Below are 20,646 nucleotides of genomic sequence, written 5' to 3'. Positions count from 1 at the left end.
GAAAGAGCCCTGAACCTGGAATCGGAAGATCTGTATTCTAGATGTACCTCTGCCACTAACTAGCTGTGATTTGAGCAAGTACTTAGCTCGTTCTTTGTCTAGTAATTAATGCATCCATTCATTTATTCAATGGCCTTATACTGAGAACCTGCCTTGTGCATGGTAATCTCATTTTATTCATGTGTAAATTAAAGGAGTTACCCTAGATCAATTCAATGTTGGAATCATATAATTACTTTTAAATGTCACCTTTTTTTGAGAACTGAGATAAAAACCTAGGTCCTCTGATATGGTACATACACTTATTCTGCATTTATCAAAGCATTAGGCTATGTATTTTCAAATAAAAGCCTGTTTTATTTTTTTCTGTATTGTACACTATAAAAGTACACCCACTTTAACAAGCCAACACTAGAGAAGATTAAAAAATAATAAACTTATTCTTCCCTCAGTTCCACCTTTACTGTGATAATTAGTATTTGCACCAATTCCATATTCTTCTCTATACTCACACAAATATGTGTATATTTATATGATATATATGATAGTTTTTCTTCCCTTTCTAAAAAAGTAAAATATAGTCATATTATACATTACTCTGCTAATTATTTGGTTATTTTGCATTTTTCTGAACATTCCTCCAGGTTCATACGTATAGATCTAACCAATTATTTTTAATGGCCGAATAATATTGAAAATTATAAATGGGCCAAATTTATTTAACTGTTTCCCTATGATGGAATATCAAGTTGTTTCTAACAGTTTTTTCTTTTTGATGTCATGTTAGTTAACGTCATAAAAGAAATATTTGTCTAGATATATTCCTACATACTGGTGCTTTATTTACATAGAATAGATTTAGATCGTTAGCCAAAGGGTATAAACGTTTAAACTTTTAACAATGCTTCTAGATTACTTTCTAAATTGGTTATAGCAATTTTCATTTCTGTCAGCTATATATAAGAATTTTAATTTTCCTACAACTGATGTCAGCTCTATGTGTATTAATATCTTTGCCAACAATGAGTATTCCACTGTTGTTTTAATTTGTATTTTCTTAATTACCAATGATGCTGATCATATTTCAACATATTTGTTTTTATTTGCTTGTTCTCTTCTGTAACTGTTAGTCTTGGCTCTTGACTGACTTTTCTTTGCGGATGCCTTTTCCCTTTCCCATTTGCAGTGCTTCTTTGTCTAGTCATCATTTTAACAGGTAGAGGTCTTACAGAAAACAATACAAAGCTAGGGAAGTGGGATCAGAACTATGGAGTGTCAGAAGGAGGGGAGGTAGGGATTCCAACTTTATGTAGGGTAATCAAAGGCAAGGCCCACTGAGAAGGTGACATTTGAGCAAGCCTTGCGGGAGGTGTAGGAGTGAGCCTCTGGCTTACTGGGGAAACAGAATTCCACTCCCTGCTGAGGTAGCTAGTGTCCAAACTCGAAGGCTAGAGCTTGCCTGGTGTGTCCAATGAGCCCAAGGAGGAAGGTATGCCTGGAGTAGACAGAGCTGGAGGGGAGGTTGTAGTCAATAATACTAGAGGTAAAAGGGAGCCAGCTCATGGAGGGCTTGTAGGTATTAACAAAATCTTGACTTTTACTCTGAGGAGATGAGGGTTTGGAGCAAAAAAGTAATATGATGTGACATATTTTGGAAAGATCACTCTGGTTGCTGGGTTTAGAGTAGCCTGCAGGGAGGCGAGGGAAAACGCATGGAGACTACTTAGAAGGCTACTCAAAAATCTGGGCAGAGATGCTAGCTGCCCTTTACTGAGACAGAAGACTGAGGGAGGAGCAAATTTGGGTAGTTTGAGAAATGAGAGGTCTACAAAGTATTTATTATTGTCAGATGCATTTTATCATAGACACATTACTTAGTGTTCTGACTTTTAAAATAAAAGTTTACTTAAAGGCGTTGAAATGTTAGACTTATATATAACCTGGATCTTGTACTAAGCCCCTGAGGGTACAGAGCTATCTAATTTTATATTTATGGGGGTTGCCTCTTGACATTTTGCTTCAAAATAGAAACAAATTTAAGTATCGACTCCAAAGGGCAAGGAGCTAAGAGCAGAAAAAGGTGGTCAGGTAGAGGAAAATCTTCTCATTGGAAAAGAACAGTCATGGAGAGTCACATTAGTGAGACTACTTTACATGTGGTCTGGGTTTTTTTGTTTTGTTTTATGTTTTTTGCCGTTTGTTTGTTGGTGTTGTTAAATACCCACAATTGAAGAGAAAAGATAAAGGGACCGTGAAAGTTCAGAGAATTGTTCAGAGGCGCAGAGAAAAATAACCTCAAGATCAGTAAAACAACAGTGATCAATGATGTACGACTGAGAACATAATGAGGACATTAAGCTTTGACAGCTTTAAGTGCAGGAACTTCTAAATCATAGAGAGAGATTAATTAACAAGTCTCAGGAAAATCAAAGATTTCATTAATATTAAATCTATTCTAGTTTCGTAGAAACCAGGATACACTAATGCAGGTCTTCCTTGATTTATGAAATGGGGCTACATCTCAATAAACCCATCATAAGTCAAAAATGCATTTAATACACCCAACCTACCCAATATCAAGGCTTAGCCTCATACTACCCTACAGTTGGGTGAAATCATCTAATGTCTAACACAAAGTCTATTTTATTGAATACTTTACTGAAAGTGAAAGACAGAATGGTTGTATGGGGACAGAATGGTAGTAGGTGTATTGTTTGTTTATCTTTGTGATCGCACGGTTGACTGGGAACTCTGTCTACTGCCACTGCCCAGCATCATGAGAGAGTATGGTATGCATATCGCTAGCCAGGGAAAAGATCAAAACTCAAAATTTGATATATAGTTTCTACTGAGTGCATATCGCTTTCGCACCACCATAAATTAAATAAATCATAAGCCAAACCATCATAAGTTGGGGACATCTGTACATAATTTATTAAATGATGAATTAAGCAACTAATTCTATATAGATGCTCTACTTCTTTAAATCTCTCTAGACTATTTCATAAGTCTAGTGATTTTAAAATATTCTATTTAACTGCTCTAACACTGAGTTAAGGTATTAATATTCTAGTGAATTATAGAACCTGAGGAGAGGGTTATAGGATCCTCCAAATTTATAACCTGTCAGTCAGAAGTATAGGTGGCCCCTGTGACTGGAATTCAAAGTGAGGCCAGTCTTGTGGGACTGAGCCCTTAACCTGTGGGGTCTAACTCCAAGTAGCTAGTGTCAGAATTGAATTGAATTGTTGGACACACAGTTGGTGTTGGAGAATTGGTTGTGGAAAAAGTCACTCATTTGGTGTCAGAAAAAAAGATGTTACAATGGGCATAAGTGATGCTTATATAAACCCAAGAAGCATTATACACAGAAAGAATATTGCCTTGTAAATTCAGATCAGTAAAGTTATGGAAAGTCTCACATGTATTCATGTGTGTCTCTGAAGCTCTATAAAATAATTGCAGAAGAATCAAGGTCCTCTATCCTTTGATCCCAGATGGGGTGAGATAAATATTAGATACATAATTTTACTATGTGATTTTAATTCACTCACCAACAAATATTTATTCAAGTTTACTATAGGCCAAGAACTGTCCTTAATGCTTCTTATATTTCTTATTGTAAGAAACAAGTCAGTGACACATTTGGGGGCATTATATAGACTTTTACCTAATTTTACATGACTGCTTCTAAGTATAGAGAAAATTATTGACAACTGAAATATTTTTAAGGTGAAACATTTTCTAACCATAAGCTAAGTTGGTTGCATCTGTAGGATGACTGAATGCTTACTATGTGTCAGAAGCTCTATATGTATTATCTTAAGTAATCCTCATGACTATTATTATTCCCATCAGGAAGATGAGAAAACGATGATTTTTAGAGAGATTAAGTAATTTACCTAAAAAGTGCGATTTGAACTCAGGCAGTCTGACTCAAGAAACCACACTTTCAACCACAAGACTGTTTTTAAATGGTGTCAGTGATATAGTGGATGCTCTTTACTTGTCAGTAAATAAGAACTTGTATCAGCTTTGCTCAGGATAGGTAGGAGTTTCCCTGAGCCATTGATGAGAAGGGGTCTCATCATCCTCTAATAAATTATACCATACGATAAAGAAAAGAAAGATTACCACTATAGAGATGAAATAAATCCTTGTACTCTGGGACATTTCTAATAGTCTTAAATTGAACCAGGTTTGGTAATCATACCTTTGATAATAAAAGTGCATGTGTTTCTTTAGGGGATTATTTCTCAATATAGTGCCTGGACTTCTAGATTCCTGTTACATTTTAGCAGTTGCCTAATCCAAATTCCTCCACACATCCTCCAAAATGCTTACAGATCAACAAGAAGGGCAAATAAAATCCACAATAGGGATCTGTAGCATAAATAAGTGTCTTAGCCTGCTCAAACTTCCATAAAAAAATACTGCAGACTGGGTGGCTTCAACAACAGAAATTTATTTCTCACAGTTCTGGAGGCTGGGAAGTTCAAGATCAAGATGCCAGCAAAGTAGGTTTTATTCTGAGGTCTCTTCTCTTGGCTTGTAGATTGTGCCATCTTGCTGTGTGCTCTCATGATCTCTTCTTTTTTTGCGTGTGTGTGTGTGTGTGTGTGTGTGTGTGTGTGTGTGGAGAGAGAGAGCTCAAGGCAGCTCTCTGATGTCTCTTCCCATAAGGACACTAATCCTGTTGCACCAGGACCCCACCCTTATGACCTCATTTAACCTTAATTATCCCCTAAAGGCCCTATCTCCAAATACTGTCACATTGGTTTAGGGATTCAACATATGAATTTGGGGAGAACACAATTCAGTCCATAGCAATAAGAGACAGAGAGTACTACAAATTTCAATCTCAAACCAACAAAGCTAGATTTGGGAACCATGCCAGAACAGGGTCTGGTGAAGAATGAGTTGAAAAGAGGAGCAAACCCATTGTGGACTAGTGGTGATGAACATCAAAAAAAATCTCCCTGAGAAAAAAATATCCCCATTATTTCAAAAACAGGTACATGACAGAATCAAGTTATTTATATTGCCTCTCCTATATAATCTGTATCTCAGAATAGTCATATAGTTTTGGGGAAATTTTCAATAGAATTATTCTATATAATAAAGAAGAAATGGTAGAATGCTCTATTGCTATTTTATAATCATAATAATAAATGAATGGATCTAAGCAATTATCAGAGGCTGATAGTAATCCAAAAAAGAGATGAGCAAACATTAAGTATTTTCAGGTAGAAGTATACAACGTCACCTATAAAGTAGTCTTGCCAAATGAATAAATAAAATCTGATTCTGACCAAGCCTTTAGATCTAACGAGCAATTTATAGTAAATACAGGGGACAGAGGAACATCTATTATGTGATCAACATGATTGCTGTTGGCAAACTCTATAAATTACCCAGTTTCTTCAAGAGACAACAGCAGCAAAATAAAACAAAACAGCAACAACAAAACTGCAAGAAAAAAAAGAAGAGGAAGCTGTAGAACAAAAGATAATAGATAGAATTATCAAGTGTTTGATCCTAGTTCAATAAACTGTAAATAGAAACAAGTCAATTGGGAAAAATCTTAACACTGGATATTTTGCAATTTTAAGGAATTGTTGTTAAATATGTTAGTTGTAATAACGATATTGTGGGTATGTTTTTTAAAAGAAATACTTATCTTTCAGAAATACTGAACTATCCACAGATGAAATGACATCTTCGATTTTTTTCAAAATAATTCAAAGTTGGGGGGTAGGTGTGGATATAGATGAAATAAGGCTGCCCATGTATTGAATATTATAAAAACTGCTGTGATGATTAAGGGCTTCACCATAATATTCTCTCTGCTTTTGTATATGTTTGAAAATATTCATAATGTATTTTCAAAAGGAATATATTAGAATTTTGAAAAAAAAAAAAAAAAGGAGGTGAAAGTCCCCTTCTGAATGAGAAAACACTCAGAACATGTCTGAGAACTGGCTTCTGGGGACCCAAAGATCAAAAGGCCGCCATCAAGAACTGTGAAGAGGCTGAGACTTTCTCCTTGCAGGCTAACAATTTAGCCCATCAGTGTTTCATGGATACTGACAGAAGAGATGAGACTTATATATCAGAGACAAAGGACTTTATTGCTCACAGGAAGAGCAGTAGCCAGGTATCGGTGTTTTTGATAAGCTGGGCTAGTTCCTCAAGCCTAGTTCCTGTAGCGAGGTGCAAAGGTAGCCAGGTAGCACTTGTGACCAAGTTCATTGCATTACAGAGGAGGAGCCCTGATCTTAGTAAAATGAATATTTTATACTGGACAGTAAATATGACTGCCCCTGCTATGAAGGGGGACACTATATTCCAAAACTCTAAGCAACTGTGCCCTTCAGTCCAGAGAAGACATTACTTTTGTCTTCTAAGAATTTTTTTAAACAAATGTCTTGGGAAGGTAACCCAGAACAAAGGCACTCAGTGTCTCTGCTTGTAAGACATGCATGAACTTGAAAGACCCATGCAGAATTGTCCCCTGACAGTGGCGGCCTTGGGTGGGCACCACTTGAAGGAGAGTATGAGACTTGGAAGGAGGAAGCATCCTGTGGAGTCTGGTGATGAAGGGATGTAAGAAAGCAGGCTGTGGAATTGAACCCTACCTATAAAAACAAAATCAGAAGATACATCAACCTTGAACACACCAACCACCAAAGAAAAAGCATCTGTCTTTACCATCAGAGGAGGGTCCTCTTGAACTAGGAAACCTAGTAAGACATTCTCACCAAGTTTACATCGAGACATCTATTATTTCCAGTCTAGGAAACTGATTATAAAATGGACAGTTGACAACCACTAAAAACTACAAGAAGGAAAACAGAAATTGAGAATCAACAGATTTTAGCTGATCAAAATATTCTCTAAAAAACCAAACATTATGCACAAGAAAACTAATAAAACTGTAATAAAAGATGCACAGGAACACTGTGATAAAACTCCAACAAGCTTTAAACATCTCTAAATAAGCATTTTTAGATATAAAAGAGGACCTTAAATCATAAATTCAATAAAACCCAGGACAGAAGTGAGCGAAAGCACAATTTAAGATGAGATATGACCAAATTCAGGAAAGAAAAATTGAAAAAGAGATAAAAATCATCTCATGGGTGAAGGCGAAATTACAAAGTATCCAAGGAAGAAGAGAGTTAAGAGTCTCATGAGAGATTCTGAGTAGAGGAACAAAAGTAAAATGAAGAAATAAATAGGATCAGAAAGGAAGGGCTTGATATAGAACAGAAAAAAAATATCCAGTACACATTTGATTTTTCTGAATAAGAAAAATAAAACAATGAAATAGAACAACCATTAAAACTATAATCAAAGTAAAAAACGAAATCTTAATTTTATTGTTGAAAGTGCCCCCCCCCCCCGCCCCACTCCCATATACCTTCGAAATTACAAGACAGAGTCTAGTAAAACTATTTAGTTTTTAAGAATCCTTCCTCTGGGGTAAAAATTACCAAGAAACTTACAGAGTTTCTTGACTGAAACATAAGAAGCAAGACAAAAATGACACAGCATTTAAAAAATAATTTTAGGGGCTTCCCTGGTGGCGCAGTGGTTGAGAGTCCTCCTGCCAATGCAGGGGACACGGGTTCGTGTCCCGGTCCGGGAGGATCCCACATGCCGCGGAGTGGCTGGGCCCGTGAGCCATGGCCGCTGAGCCTGTGCGTCCAGAGCCTGTGCTCTGCAACGGTTGAGGCCACAGCAGTGAGAAGCCCGCATACCGCAAAAAAAAAAAAAAAAAAAAAAAAAAATAATAATAATAATTTTAGGAAAGTATGAGTAAAGAATCTTAACTGGATAGTTAAGCTGTTTTACATGTATTAAAACTAAAGAAAACTTTGGCAAAAAGACTGCTGATGAGTATTAAAATAGTAGATCTAAGAATATACCCAAGACTAAAAAAACGGGAGAACAAGCATGAAAAAGCATTATCTAAATATGGGTTCTGACAAAATAAAAGTAATTTAAAAAGTTGTAGGAGAATCAAAAAAGTAAAAATTAGAATAAGTTCATAGCTGCATAGATTATAGATAGGAGTCAAAGAGTATCATTTAAATCTAACAAACCAGATAGGAGAAGCCTAATTAAGGGGGAAAAAAGATCAAGGGAAGTTTGAGTTATTAGCATAGAGTTAGGCAACTACTAGAATAAAAATATAAGCTTTTCTAAATGCAAAAACAAGTACGAAAAATAAGCAAAGAAGACAGATCAAGTAGAGAGAAACATAGTAAATCTAACATTAACATCAAATAATAAGACAATTGAGAACAAACATGCCGATCATACCAACAAATGTAAATGGGCTTAACTAGGCTATTTAATGAACACAATTTTGAATGTGGCTTACAAAGCAAAACCCATATCTATGCTGAGTAGAAAAGACACTCCAAAACCAAGTGATCCTGAGAGGCTCAAAGTAAGGGACTGGGCTAGCAGACTAATGAAAACAACAGTAAGAGTGCTGGGGTTGAGATCAGCAAGGTAGAATTTGGGTGCAAAGCATTTAATGAGACAAATTAATACTCTCTGAAGTTAACTGGATATGAATACACCTGATGATATACCAAGTCTCTGGCCATTGAATTGAAAATGTCAGAAAACATTAAGCCTCAGATAGTATGGAAACAAGTTTCACTCATAAAATAATTCTCAAGATTCACCTTGCCTTACTCTGTTTCAGTAATAGGCAGATATCCATAAGGTATATAGCACATATGAATTTAACTTTTTTTTTCTTAAAGCCCTGTTAAAATACCAAGAAATGAATTCTTTAAGCCATCATTAATCCACAAGAACACAGAACTGAGAGAGGAGACAACTTAGACGAATTGTTTTCAATCAACTTTTGGAAAAAGAAAAGAAGTCATAACTGAATTACTGGAGCAGAGGAAGTTAAAACCCATGTCTTTAGAGAGAGAAGCGGCGGAGAAGTGAGGCCAGTTTGCCCCCTAGAATCTCTGAGAGGCTGAGCACTTGAAAGGATTGAAGAAAAAGTTGAAACAAGGGAAGGGATTCACTCTGCTTTTGGAGCATTTGAATCCCTGAGGTCTCTTCTCACGTGAACCTGGGCAGCCAGGCAACTATCTTCTTTTTTAAAAAAAATATGTTTATTGGAGTATAATTGCTTTACAATGGTGTGTTAGTTTCTGCTGTACAACAAAGTGAATCAGCTATATGTATACATATATCCCCATATCCCCTCCCTCTTGCATCTCCCTCCCACCCTCCCTATCTCACCTCTCTAGGTGGTCACAGAGCACCGAGCTGATGTCCCTGTGCTATGCGGCTGCTTCCCACTAGCTATCTATTTTACGTTTGGTAGTGTATATATGTCCATGCCACTCTCTCACTTCATCCCAGCTTACCCTTCCCCCTCCCTGTGTCCTCAAGTCTGTTCTCTCTATCTACATCTTTATTCTCAGGCAGCTGTCTTAATACCCCAGGCACGGCCAGAGGCTGATTCTTTTGGAAAGATGAAACCCAAAGCCTCTGGATTCAGAAACAGAAGGCACAGAAGAGGTCTGGGGTGGGGTTGAGAGGTTGCATGGAAATCTACATAGTAAACTGTAGTAGTCTGAGATCTCGTCCCTCACTTTTGCTCTAAATAGTACAGCCGTTCATATATCTCAAGACTACAGATTGGAAAGACCCTCACTAGAAAAACTGAACAGCCAGAAAAGACCAACGATTAGAAATTCTGAGGTGGTAAAGAAGGTTCTAGCAAAGACTGCACTGTTGGCCAAAGAGTAACAATCCAGACTGGAGAGAACGACAGAGAGCTCAAGAGTGAGGATGTTAGAAAGGAAGTAACCCACGGGGTTGACTGTAGAGAAAATAGTATGGGTAGGTTGTCTCACTTGGTGAGAAGGACTTCTAGAAAGCTGACCAACTGAAGTGGCAGAGCAACTTTAACTCCAGTAAGGGATAGTATTCTTAGGAAAGAAATTTTGACCAGAGTGAAGTACTTGGTTCAACAGTGAATAATATTTGGAGCAATAATAACAATGTAGAAAAATTACTCTGTGTCTGGAGGGAAGGTAAACTGGGGTTATTCTGCTTGAGAGCATTGTTAAGTACATATCAAAAGTTTTAAATTTTTCTGTACTTTCACTCAACACTCCACTTTTGGGAATATACCCTAAGAAAACAAAAGTGAATGTGCACAAAGATTTAAATACAAGTATATCTGTTGCAGCATTGTTCCTAATAGTAAAAGATTGAATACAACCTGTATGGCTCAAACAGGGCATCAGTTAAATCAATATTGATATGGCTATATAACCGGATATGATCGAGATGAATATTTACTTGGGAAAGTATTTATAATATACCTACTTAAAAATTTTCAAAAGCAACCTTTTCTCTATAGTCCTGTTTTTAAAGAAAAAGATAAAAAGAAGTAGAGAGAGATCTGAAAAATTCTATCAGTAGTTATTTTGGGTGTTTGGACTAAACCTGAGTTTTCCTTTCTTCCTTTTCATCTGTATTTGCAAACACTAAAGGCTCCTACATAAATATAGCAACTCTTAGAGTTGCCACACACAGGAAGAACTGACTTATAACTCACGTTTTACTGTTATAATTAGAAAATAGAAACAATTTTCAAAAAAGAAAGAGACAAGGAGAATAAGATGGCATGGTGGCTGGTTCATTTGTAATGGTCAGAAAAATGTCTGTTTAGCAGAGGGGCAGAGCAAACTTATCAGCTCAATTAGTCTCCACTTACTCATTCAACAAACATTTCAGAGACTTTACCGTGAGCTACTCACTGTGATCAGCTCTTTTCCTATAAAGAGCAACTAAGCTTTCGGCAGGTAAGACACAGAAGCAACTGGAAATAACCAAGAATCACATATTGAAGTTTACTTTTCTGTGTAGCTTGTAATCTACTCTAAATTTAGATATAAATGTGAAAAGACTGTCCAAGCTGTGTAAGATATTAAATAAATGTAAATCTGATTTTGAACAGTAACACCTCAAGAGTGTCGTATTCAAGTACTGATAATAACAACAGTACAGGGTGTGAAACTCATCTAAGTTTCGTTGCTAATATTTACATTTCCCCTCCTGTTTATATTCTAAAATAAATAAAGTGTGATATAGTACAGAGTAAAATAAAAACTTTTAAAAAGACAAATAAATAAAATAAATTTTATTTCACTTTTTAATGTGCTGATATTTTCTGTGATAATTGAAAATACTGAGCTGGTAATATAAGGAGAATAATGGAGCTCACATGGTTAGAACAATGAAAGTAATTGTATTTGGAAAGTAGATGTCTCCAGCTTAGAAATATTTCCTAGATGTGAAACGAAAAAATGATTCCCTAGTGCAGTTTCCTTGGAAAGTGAGGTGATGTGTGATTTAAGTAATTACAATCCTTCCTAACAGAGCAATATATTCAGAATATAAAGTGAGCACTGTGTCAATATAAAAATTAGCAAATGATATAAATGACTAAAAGCAGGGGATAAAAATTGATTTCAAACAAATTCTGAACATAACCTCCCTACTTTCTAAAGTAAAGCTATGTATGATCAGAGACATATATAGTATTCAAAGTAGAAGCCTACCAGCAATGAAAAAACCGAATTCACTGAGGGCATTAAACTTAAAATTTCAATTTATATGAAGGAATAAAAGAGAAAGATCCAAACCAGAACCAAATTGAATTTTCCAAACTCAAGTCCCTTCATTTTTCCGCATTATTTCCTCACTTAGTGTTTTGATATAAGTTCCTGTCAGAGCAGCATAAAGAGAGTTGTGAACTTGTTATTTCCAAATTGCCCTGAAAACTGGAATTTTGCTAATGCAATATCTTCCATCATGTTAATTGGCCTTGAACCACATCAAATTCAAGCCACGAAACTAAATGTACTGCCTTAGAAGGGTCTGTGTATTTAATTACCACACTGGAGGACATGTCATTAGCTTAAACTCTGAAGCCTTCTGCAAAAAAAAGGGCAACTCAAGAACTGCCACACACAGAAAGAACAGACTTATAACCCCTTCAGCTGGCTGCATGTTGTCTGCAGCCTGCCTGGGGCCTAGTTAGACTTCCAAGTGAGCTCTGTGCCTTCCCAGTTAATGCCAAAGATGTTTCCATTGAGGTAAAAGCTGGCAGATCCAAGTCTCCAGATACACAAATTTCATGCTGAGAGGTAGTGCCAGTTCTTCCGAGATTAACTGATAAGTAGCTCCTTTGGAGAATTCTAATTTGGTATTCTTTCCAACAGTATTTCCCCAAACACTTCCTAGCACATGGTAGTAACTTTACAAGTTATTGTCGCATTGAATCAAACAAAGAGTTTATGTGGGCATAAAGTATTAAAAACAGATAGACAAAAGATATACCATAGATACCTTCTTTGGCATTTTGTTTAAGCTGGACCTTAGAAAATGGAAAATCTATGTTCATCCCATGGGTGTTGTTTGTATGGAAAAAGCTTTTCTGAAATGTGCTTTATGGAGTCTGGCTGAAAACACAAGTTTTCTAAAAGCCCCCTGCCTTATATCTCTGTGAATGTATCCATCCAATAAAAGTTAATGTTATGTAATATATTATACATATACACATGCTTGAGATGCTACTTTCTTATTTTGGAAAGAGAAGAGACTTAATTAGACTGTTGTCCAGAAACCCAATGTAACTTTGATGTTTATTAGTTTGAAGAACTATAATTTCTGAAAAACTGACAAATTTGTCTCATAAGTTTAATATTGAAACTGTTTAAAGCATGACTAAGAATTAACAAAATTTATGAGAAAATATAGATGAGGATCTGTGATGTTCTGTGAGTAGTTAAAAACACTTAGCACTTCAAAATTAATTTCTCTTTTATCTGACAAAACAATGTGAATGGATAGAAAATACGTATGCCAGTAGATGACACCGTTCACTTCTCTCTTCACCATGTGGACAGCAACTGTATAAATGGCCCTTTATTTTGCCCTCCCAGAATAGTTTAATTTAGGGTCAGGTAAGAAGTAGGTTAAAAATGAAGAGGCCAAAAGAATTGTAAAAATGCTTACGATGTCATAAAAATGATCATTTTAGCTTTCGCTTACCACACAGTCTTGCTCCAACCAAAACATATGCCTATCACCCCATAAACGTCCCTACACTGTTCCTTCATGAGCAAAAAATGAAGCTTTAAGGGATGTTTAATAGCCAGTAGCTCTTTGGCTGCCAAATACTGCATGTGGAGGGTAGTGTACTCTTCATGTATGGGAAGAAAAACCAAAAAACAAAAACCTGTTGTTTAATTTTCTTAAAGTCCACCAGTGTTTTGCATCAAGACATTTAAACACTTTGAATGTGGGGAAAGACACAAGAGCTCCTTAAGGGCATCTGAAACCAGTGTATTGTTCCCAGAAAGCAATGAATAACAGAGATTGTATTTGACCACGTTCAATACGTAGGTTGAACAAGTGCTAATGTGAGTGAGTTTAATGCCAGGTAAAGGAGGCACGTCATGGGAATTTAACATTCATTTTATTCTACTGTGATTACCTCTACTTGAGGCTATAATGAATCATAATAGTTTTCCTTGCTAGGTAATAATTATAATTTTCTGAACACATAATTTATTAAAAATAAATTTCTTAAAATAGATGTTAGGACAGGGAAAAAATTCTGCTTTAGGAAAATTTAAATGAGGAGCTGGTCTTATAAGAGTACATCAAAGCAAGGAAGACCCCAGGATCATGATATATTGAGTGGGGCTGCTTTTTAAACAATATGCTTGGAGATTTTGTTAACAGGAAATATAAAAACCATAAAGTACTGTTTTTACTTTCATAGTCTCTCACTGGGATCAAAGTTGTTTCCTCTGCCCCTTTACTTTAGAAAGAAGTTTGGTATGACAACCGTGATATCAGTGTATCACCTTCAAGAAGTGGCAAATTTTACCCTGCAGGACCTAAAATGGTTCAAGTAGAAAGGGGTCAGTTCAGGAGAGGAAGAGGGAAAGATGACCAGCACTCACTATTCAGTTCCTACTCTGTGGCCTCTCATCTCCCTGCTTTCTTCTCTCTTTCTCACCTCCCTTGAGAGGAGGATATATGAACTGCAGCATCTGCCTCATCCACCATCCTTCCTCTGGACTCCAAGTCATATACACCAAAAAGGTTAACCTGAAAACCATCTCCTGAGCATTTTAAATTACTGTCAAAGGACCTACCTCTCTCATTCTCTTAGAAATACAAAAGTTTTACTACTGTAGAAAGAAATATGTTAACTACTAAATTCTGGGTAATTTTCATCATGGGTAAATGGAGAGAATCTAAACATTAATTTGGGTTGCTTAGGAGAGGGGGCAATAGAATGGGACTCAGGAGCTTACAGACTCCTTATAATTCTCCACCTGGAAGAAAATGGTGTGTGGGGTGGGATGGGATGGGGAGGTAATCCCTACTTCTTTGCATTGTGGTTATACTGAAGGAAAAGCTAGACTATACATAACTTCAAAACACAGAAACAATAGTTTGTTTGCCTGCTTTTCTTCCTTCCTTCTTTCCTCCCTTCTTCTCTTTCCTTTCCTCTCTTTCATTCTTTTTTTTTTTTTTTTTACTGGCAAATATGGGGTATCATCTTTCCTAGAAATCGTTCAACATCATATGTTGTCTTCTATGCTTCTATAATATCTATAGTATCTTAGAGGTTGTCAGTATAACTGGTTAATCCTCAAACTACTCCTGTGAGCTGAATTTCTATTTTGCTTACACATTTTATAATAATTTATATGAAATTGATCAATGCTTATTATAGGCCTACTGCTAAAGTGGGTTATGCCGTTGTATGCTGAGTTCTTTCCCTTGAGGTAGATAAAATCTCATCAAGGAGACAAGACTTATACATACAGCACAATTATAGAATAATAAACTGTGATGCATAATAAAATGCTAAGTTTATACAATTTATAAATTGTATAAATTTATACAATTTATACAATTAAAGGCTAAATTTATACAATTAAAGGCTAAAATACTTGTTATTGATACTGAATGTAACCGGTTGAGAGGAATGGGATAAATCAGCAATTCTGTATTTATTCAAGCTTCTAGTCACCTCCCCCCCTTGCCAATTTCAGACACTGTGGCCAGGTTAGCCTATTGTCAATCCTTGTTCAGAATTCTTATTGGCTTCCCTTGTGCACAGTCGTGATTCTCACAGTGGAAGTACCTATGGGCTTCTTTTAATGAAAAGTTTTTCACAGACCAAGAACCCTGAGAATATGTCTCCAGATCCACAGGTTATGAGAACCCAAGTTTGAGTAACACCGACTTGAGAACCTGAGGGTAAGTATTTCTTTAAATTATCTTTCACTTGAAAGAAGTTTTGTCTTTATACACAGAGAAACATTGGCGTGTACAATAAGTCCTCAACTATTTAGTCTCTCACTCAAGATGAGTTTTATATTACATGCCAGATGTGGAAGTCAAACCGAAAAGCTCACTGGAACCAACACAAGTCCTCAACTTACCTACAACTTTTTTGTATACATTCTGCCTTCAGCCTGGAATACGCTTTCCTTTTTCTTTTTTTCCATCTGTCCCCCTATTTTCTTTTTGCCAGAAACTAGGTCAAACAAATCCATCTTCACGCCTCTCTTTGTGCTCACAACTAGGATTCTCACCTCCTCTGATGTCTCAGGGCAGATTATCTGCCTCCTTGATGAGACGAAACATTCAACATTTATTATACTTAGGTGTGTGTGTGGCTTTTCACTTCTAAACTGCAAGCAGCTAGAGGAAAAGGACAGGATCTGATTCATCATCTAGAAGCAGCTGGCCCAATATCTTGCACAAAAAAAAAGGTTCCGAATAAGAAGTCAAAGAAATAACTACATGGATCAATGAACAGAGTGAAGCTTGAGAAAAGCCATAAATGGTCGATAGAATGTAGAAAGTGACTGAAGAAGGGATTTTTTGTTAAGGGACTTAGTAAATTTCTCATCCTATACCTGAGCTGAGGATTTAAGAACTCAGGAGAGAAGATATAGCTACTCTTCACCCTATTAATGAAATAGAGTTGGGACTTCCTTGGTGGCACAGTGGTTAAGAATCTGCCTGCCAACGTAGGGGACACAGGTTCGAGCCCTGGTCTGGGAAGATCCCACATGCCGCGGAGCAACTAAGCCAGTGTGCCACAACTACTGAGACTGCACGCCTAGAGCCCGTGCTCCACAACAAGAGAAGCCACCGCAATGAGAAACCTGTGCACCGCAAAGAAGAGTAGACCCTTCTCACCACAACTAGAGAAAGTCCGCGCGCAGCAACGAAGACCCAAACACATCCAAAAAATAAATTAAAAAAAAAAAAGATATAGAGTTGTTTCCTAGGTGAACATGTGTGCTATTGAGGAGAAATTATCTGAAGATCCAAACTTGTCAAGGGAAATTTATCAAATACTTAAAAAAAAATCAAATAACTTCCGTAACTTGCTATGATTCTTGCCCCTTGAAGAGCAGCGAAAAAAAATGTGTTCAAATAGTCCACACTGTTATCCACCATATCTTTCTTATCAACTCTTTATGGTTGTATCCAGATAAGTTCTCGTCTGCTCTTAATAGACTGAAAACCTTTGTCTGGAAACTGAAGTGCTCCTACTAGAATATTACTATTAGAGGCATGTATCCTCTAAATAATGTGTCTGTAATTACCTTTCAGAATCTTCTGACTGATTGGTGAGCATGACTAATTTCTCTTCGTGTTTCTCATTTTTATTTAAGAGTCGTCCACATGGAAACTAAAAGGAAAAAAATATAAAGGACATGAGACTTGGCCGTATCTCAAGGGAAGATAACTACATCAGTCAATGGAGGAGAAACCACTTGTTAAATGCATTTTTCCCAAAAGCCATGTTTTTATTCTCATGTCTTGTTTTCAGCACTGACAGTTACGAGAAGACAGACCGAGAACTTGCCTTCTGTCTAGTTTCAATCAAAGGTAAAATACTGGGTGTAAACATAAGGACCCAGTCTTCCAGTTAAGGAAGAGTCTCATGACAGGGAGAAATTGTCCAGGAGCAAGTGAAGAAAGCTGGACATTCCAACGCACGAGTCATAAACTGTTAATGCTGTCAGACTGACATGTTTGTAGTTCAATTAGCCACAGTCCAGGAATGAGTTTTCCAGGAGTGCCTAACAACCCAGTGACACCAAGAGCTTTCTTCTCAGAATCTCATTTATTCCAGCTTTTTCTCCAATAGAAGTTAGTGATTATTTCCATGATTTTCAGGATAACAAGGGAACTGGTAATGTGATCATTAAAAAAGGAGGAAATTTTAAAAGGTGTGTAAGACAGAATTTTTTTCATTTCCCAATTTTTTTTCCTATTTAATATTAATTGCAACTTAAGCACCGAACTGTGGTCAAACATTACACAGACATCATAGTCCCTCATGGGGATTATAGTAGATTCTTGAGATTGAAGCATTTGAAGACATGCGTATGTTTTAAAAGCCAATTCCTGCAGGCACTTAACACATTTGAAATGCATCTGGAAACCACTAATTGCTGTGATCCCATAAGAAAAGTTAGGCTGTTCAAGTGTGTGGGAAACATGAAGCCAGTTTGAGTTTTATGAGTTTCTATTTAATAGTACCAACAACAAGAAAAAGTTTGTTTGTTAAATTGCTCCAAGAAGGATTTGTTTTAGCTATTGGCAGGCTGTCTTTACATAGTGTAGGAGGGTGGCTTTTTTATTTTGTTTTTTTTCAGCTTGTGACAGCTGTTTAAAAGTCATCCATTACCACCATGGTAGCCAGTTGCTAGATGAAAGCAAATGCCTTTCAGGACTGTTGTAGGAATTAGACCACCAACTAGTACAACTATCTTTTAGCTATATAAAATTGCAAAATTGCCCAGTTTCTTCATGTGGCACTCTGGAAATACCATAAAATTCTGCAGATGCTTTGAAAAGGCATGCAAGTGAGGTGCTACCTGACAAAGCATGACTTGCAATTAAGTGTGCACTCTGTAATTTCTGGAAGATGAGGTTTTTAAAATAATTCATTTATAAAATAAAATTGCAGTAAATTTTAAAAAATATCTTCAATGGTTTCATTATTCCTAAAATTAGTTTTAAAAAAATATTAATTTCCTAGCAGAGCTGAAATGACACATGGAGTCCTGGAGTATTAGAGAATCATAGAATTTGAGACCTTGGAGAATACTTAGAATTATGACATCATCATTTTACAAGAGAGGAAACAGAAGCCCATAGAGGACAAATGATTTGACTAACTAATGCCTCATCTAGGATTAGATGTCAAGCCATTTGACCCCTAGTCCATGACTTTCTATTGTTGTTCCACAATTGAACGTTATACAGGTGAAATTTCAAGTTTGAAATAAGATGAGATCTAATGTTAAAATATTTAAAAAGTAATATATGAAATGTTTACATTATAAATGAAACCTCATAAAAACATATTTCTTAGGCAAGGGCATTGTATTACTTGAACTCTGGTGGTAAAAAATCCCCGAAAACAGCATGTGGAGAGGGAAATTTCCAAACTTACAATGTTATGGTTTATACCACAATGAAAACATAAAAACAACAAACAAACCAACAAACCAAATGTTATAGTTTAAAATTCACAGATAATACCTCCGAGGCACTAGAAACAGCTGAAATAGGTATTGTCTCAAAGGTGTACTTTACCGAACATTGTATTTCCTTCTAAATAGCCTTTTCATAGGCTGGAATTTTACACTTGTTATTCTTCTACACAGGAAGTCGAAATATCAACTAATGATAATCAGAAAAGTCAATATCACAGGAATAATCATAATTTCCAATAGTTTATACATTTCCCCTGATGGGGGGTGTTTTTCCATGAGAAGAGAAACAAAGAAGACAATCAGAAAAAGACACTCAGCAATTAAAGGGCTTCTCTTTCAAGTGGAAGCAAACAAATCAAGCCAACATTGAAGACCCAGGGGCTTTCTCAATGTCAGTGCCTCACTTTTTTTTTAGTCATAGAGAAAATGAACCACTTTAGGAGTCTCATAAGACTTAGTAAACATGTGTGTGCCTCTCTGCACTTTATCTCTACGAACTGTAAGTCAGGGTGACGTTAAACCATAAGATAAAGAATTCTACTGAAGTTCTTGCTCCTTTAATTTTTCACAGAATCAGCTTGGAAGGGAGGTAATGGACTTCCTGAAACTTAATTGGCTAGTGTGGAGACATGAAACAGGCAGGAGCAAAGCACCTGCTACACCAAACCAGGAGACACTGTGGTCAGAACCCCCACATCTATAGCAGCACATCACATCCTACTGCAGCTTGATTGAGGTTCATTCATCTCTTGTAAAATGTGTAATTCAAGCATTTTTGCTTTGCTAAACATTCAAAATGTTTGAGGCAGATCCCAAATGGGACAACCAAGTCAGACATAGAACAGGGTGAACTTTCGTTAAAACGAATAGTATCTGAATATCAAATAGTAGAAAGATAAAGGAAAGATAGGGTACCTGACCCCTCTTAACCTTTGACCATTCAAGGTGAATTTCTCAATTTATCCTGAAGTGCTTGCAATATAAACTAGTCTAGTTTGTACTGCTGATCATGGTGTCTGCCTGCTCTACTCTTATTTCTATTAACTTCTAGGTAAAAGTCAACAGATCTTTCTCTCATGTCTATGATGTTGGTCTCTACCCTGCAGGGTCATCCGAGAAGCCATTATTTCTCCCAGATATGCTCACTATGTGGTCCATGAGCCACTGAACCTTTGTACCCTATCATCCTTGATAAGAAGTGTGACCGTAATATGACTGCTCTCTGCCAACAAAGCTACTGTGAATTAAGTACTGACATCTCTCTTCTGAAATTACTTCTAGAATTCATGGCACGTTCTTTTAAAAATTTTTGGAAAAGGCCTAAGTTATCAGGTTAAAGTTCAGGAAATAAGGTGAAGACAGTAAGGCTAAGTAATATCAGTGGTTTAAAATATAGGGTGAAAAATAGAGCTGTCTTCCTTCCCTCCTTTGTAAACTTTTAAAATATGTTTTCTTTGTATGGATGGAAGCAGAGTAGCATAGTGATTAAGAACAGTCTCGGAAGCAAGACGGCCCAAGTGCAGTCTCGGCTCTTCTAGTGACCCATTGAGAGATTACAGTCTTCCTGTGTCTCTGTTTCCTCTCTGGTAAGATGGGGATAATAATAGTACCTGCCTCATTAGGGCCGTAATGAGGCTTAAATATGTTGATATATGTAAAATTTATACAGTAGCGCTTGGCCTGTAGTTAGTGTGCTATACTTGTTTACGGGTGTCATTTTGACAGAGTCTGAGGAGGAAGGAGGTAAATAACTGATCGTTTCATCACCTTGACTCATGGTGGGTAGGAGGGGCTCATACCGGGAGAGCTTGGTGTATGGGGGTTGGTGTAGATGATATCTTTTTTGCGGTACGCGGGCCTCTCGCTGTCGCGGCCTCTCCCGTTGCGGAGCACAGGCTCCGGACGCGCAGGCTCAGCTGCTCCGCGGCATGTGGGATCTGCCCGGACCGGGGCACGAACCCGTGTCCCCTGCATCGGCAGGCGGACTCTCAACCACTGCGCCACCAGGGAAGCCCGATGGTATCTTTTAGGGTTC

The 20,646-nt window shown here is 36.9% G+C and overlaps 1 protein-coding gene across 1 annotated transcript in view; it reads right to left on the bottom strand.

Annotated features, from left to right (window-relative positions):
- The window catches only part of TNIP3 (TNFAIP3 interacting protein 3), a 100,421-nt gene that overhangs the window by 74,201 nt on the left and 5,574 nt on the right, over positions 1–20,646 (bottom strand). The window contains exon 2 of the mRNA XM_007464861.1: positions 16,707–16,792. Within this exon, the coding sequence (XP_007464923.1) occupies positions 16,707–16,792 (86 nt within the window). The remainder of the gene's footprint in view (positions 1–16,706; positions 16,793–20,646) is intronic.

Source organism: Lipotes vexillifer, unplaced genomic scaffold (genome assembly GCF_000442215.2).
Source record: "Lipotes vexillifer unplaced genomic scaffold, Lipotes_vexillifer_v1.1 scaffold231, whole genome shotgun sequence".
NCBI lineage: Eukaryota > Metazoa > Chordata > Mammalia > Artiodactyla > Lipotidae > Lipotes > Lipotes vexillifer.
This window is presented reverse-complemented; position numbering and strand designations above follow the sequence as displayed.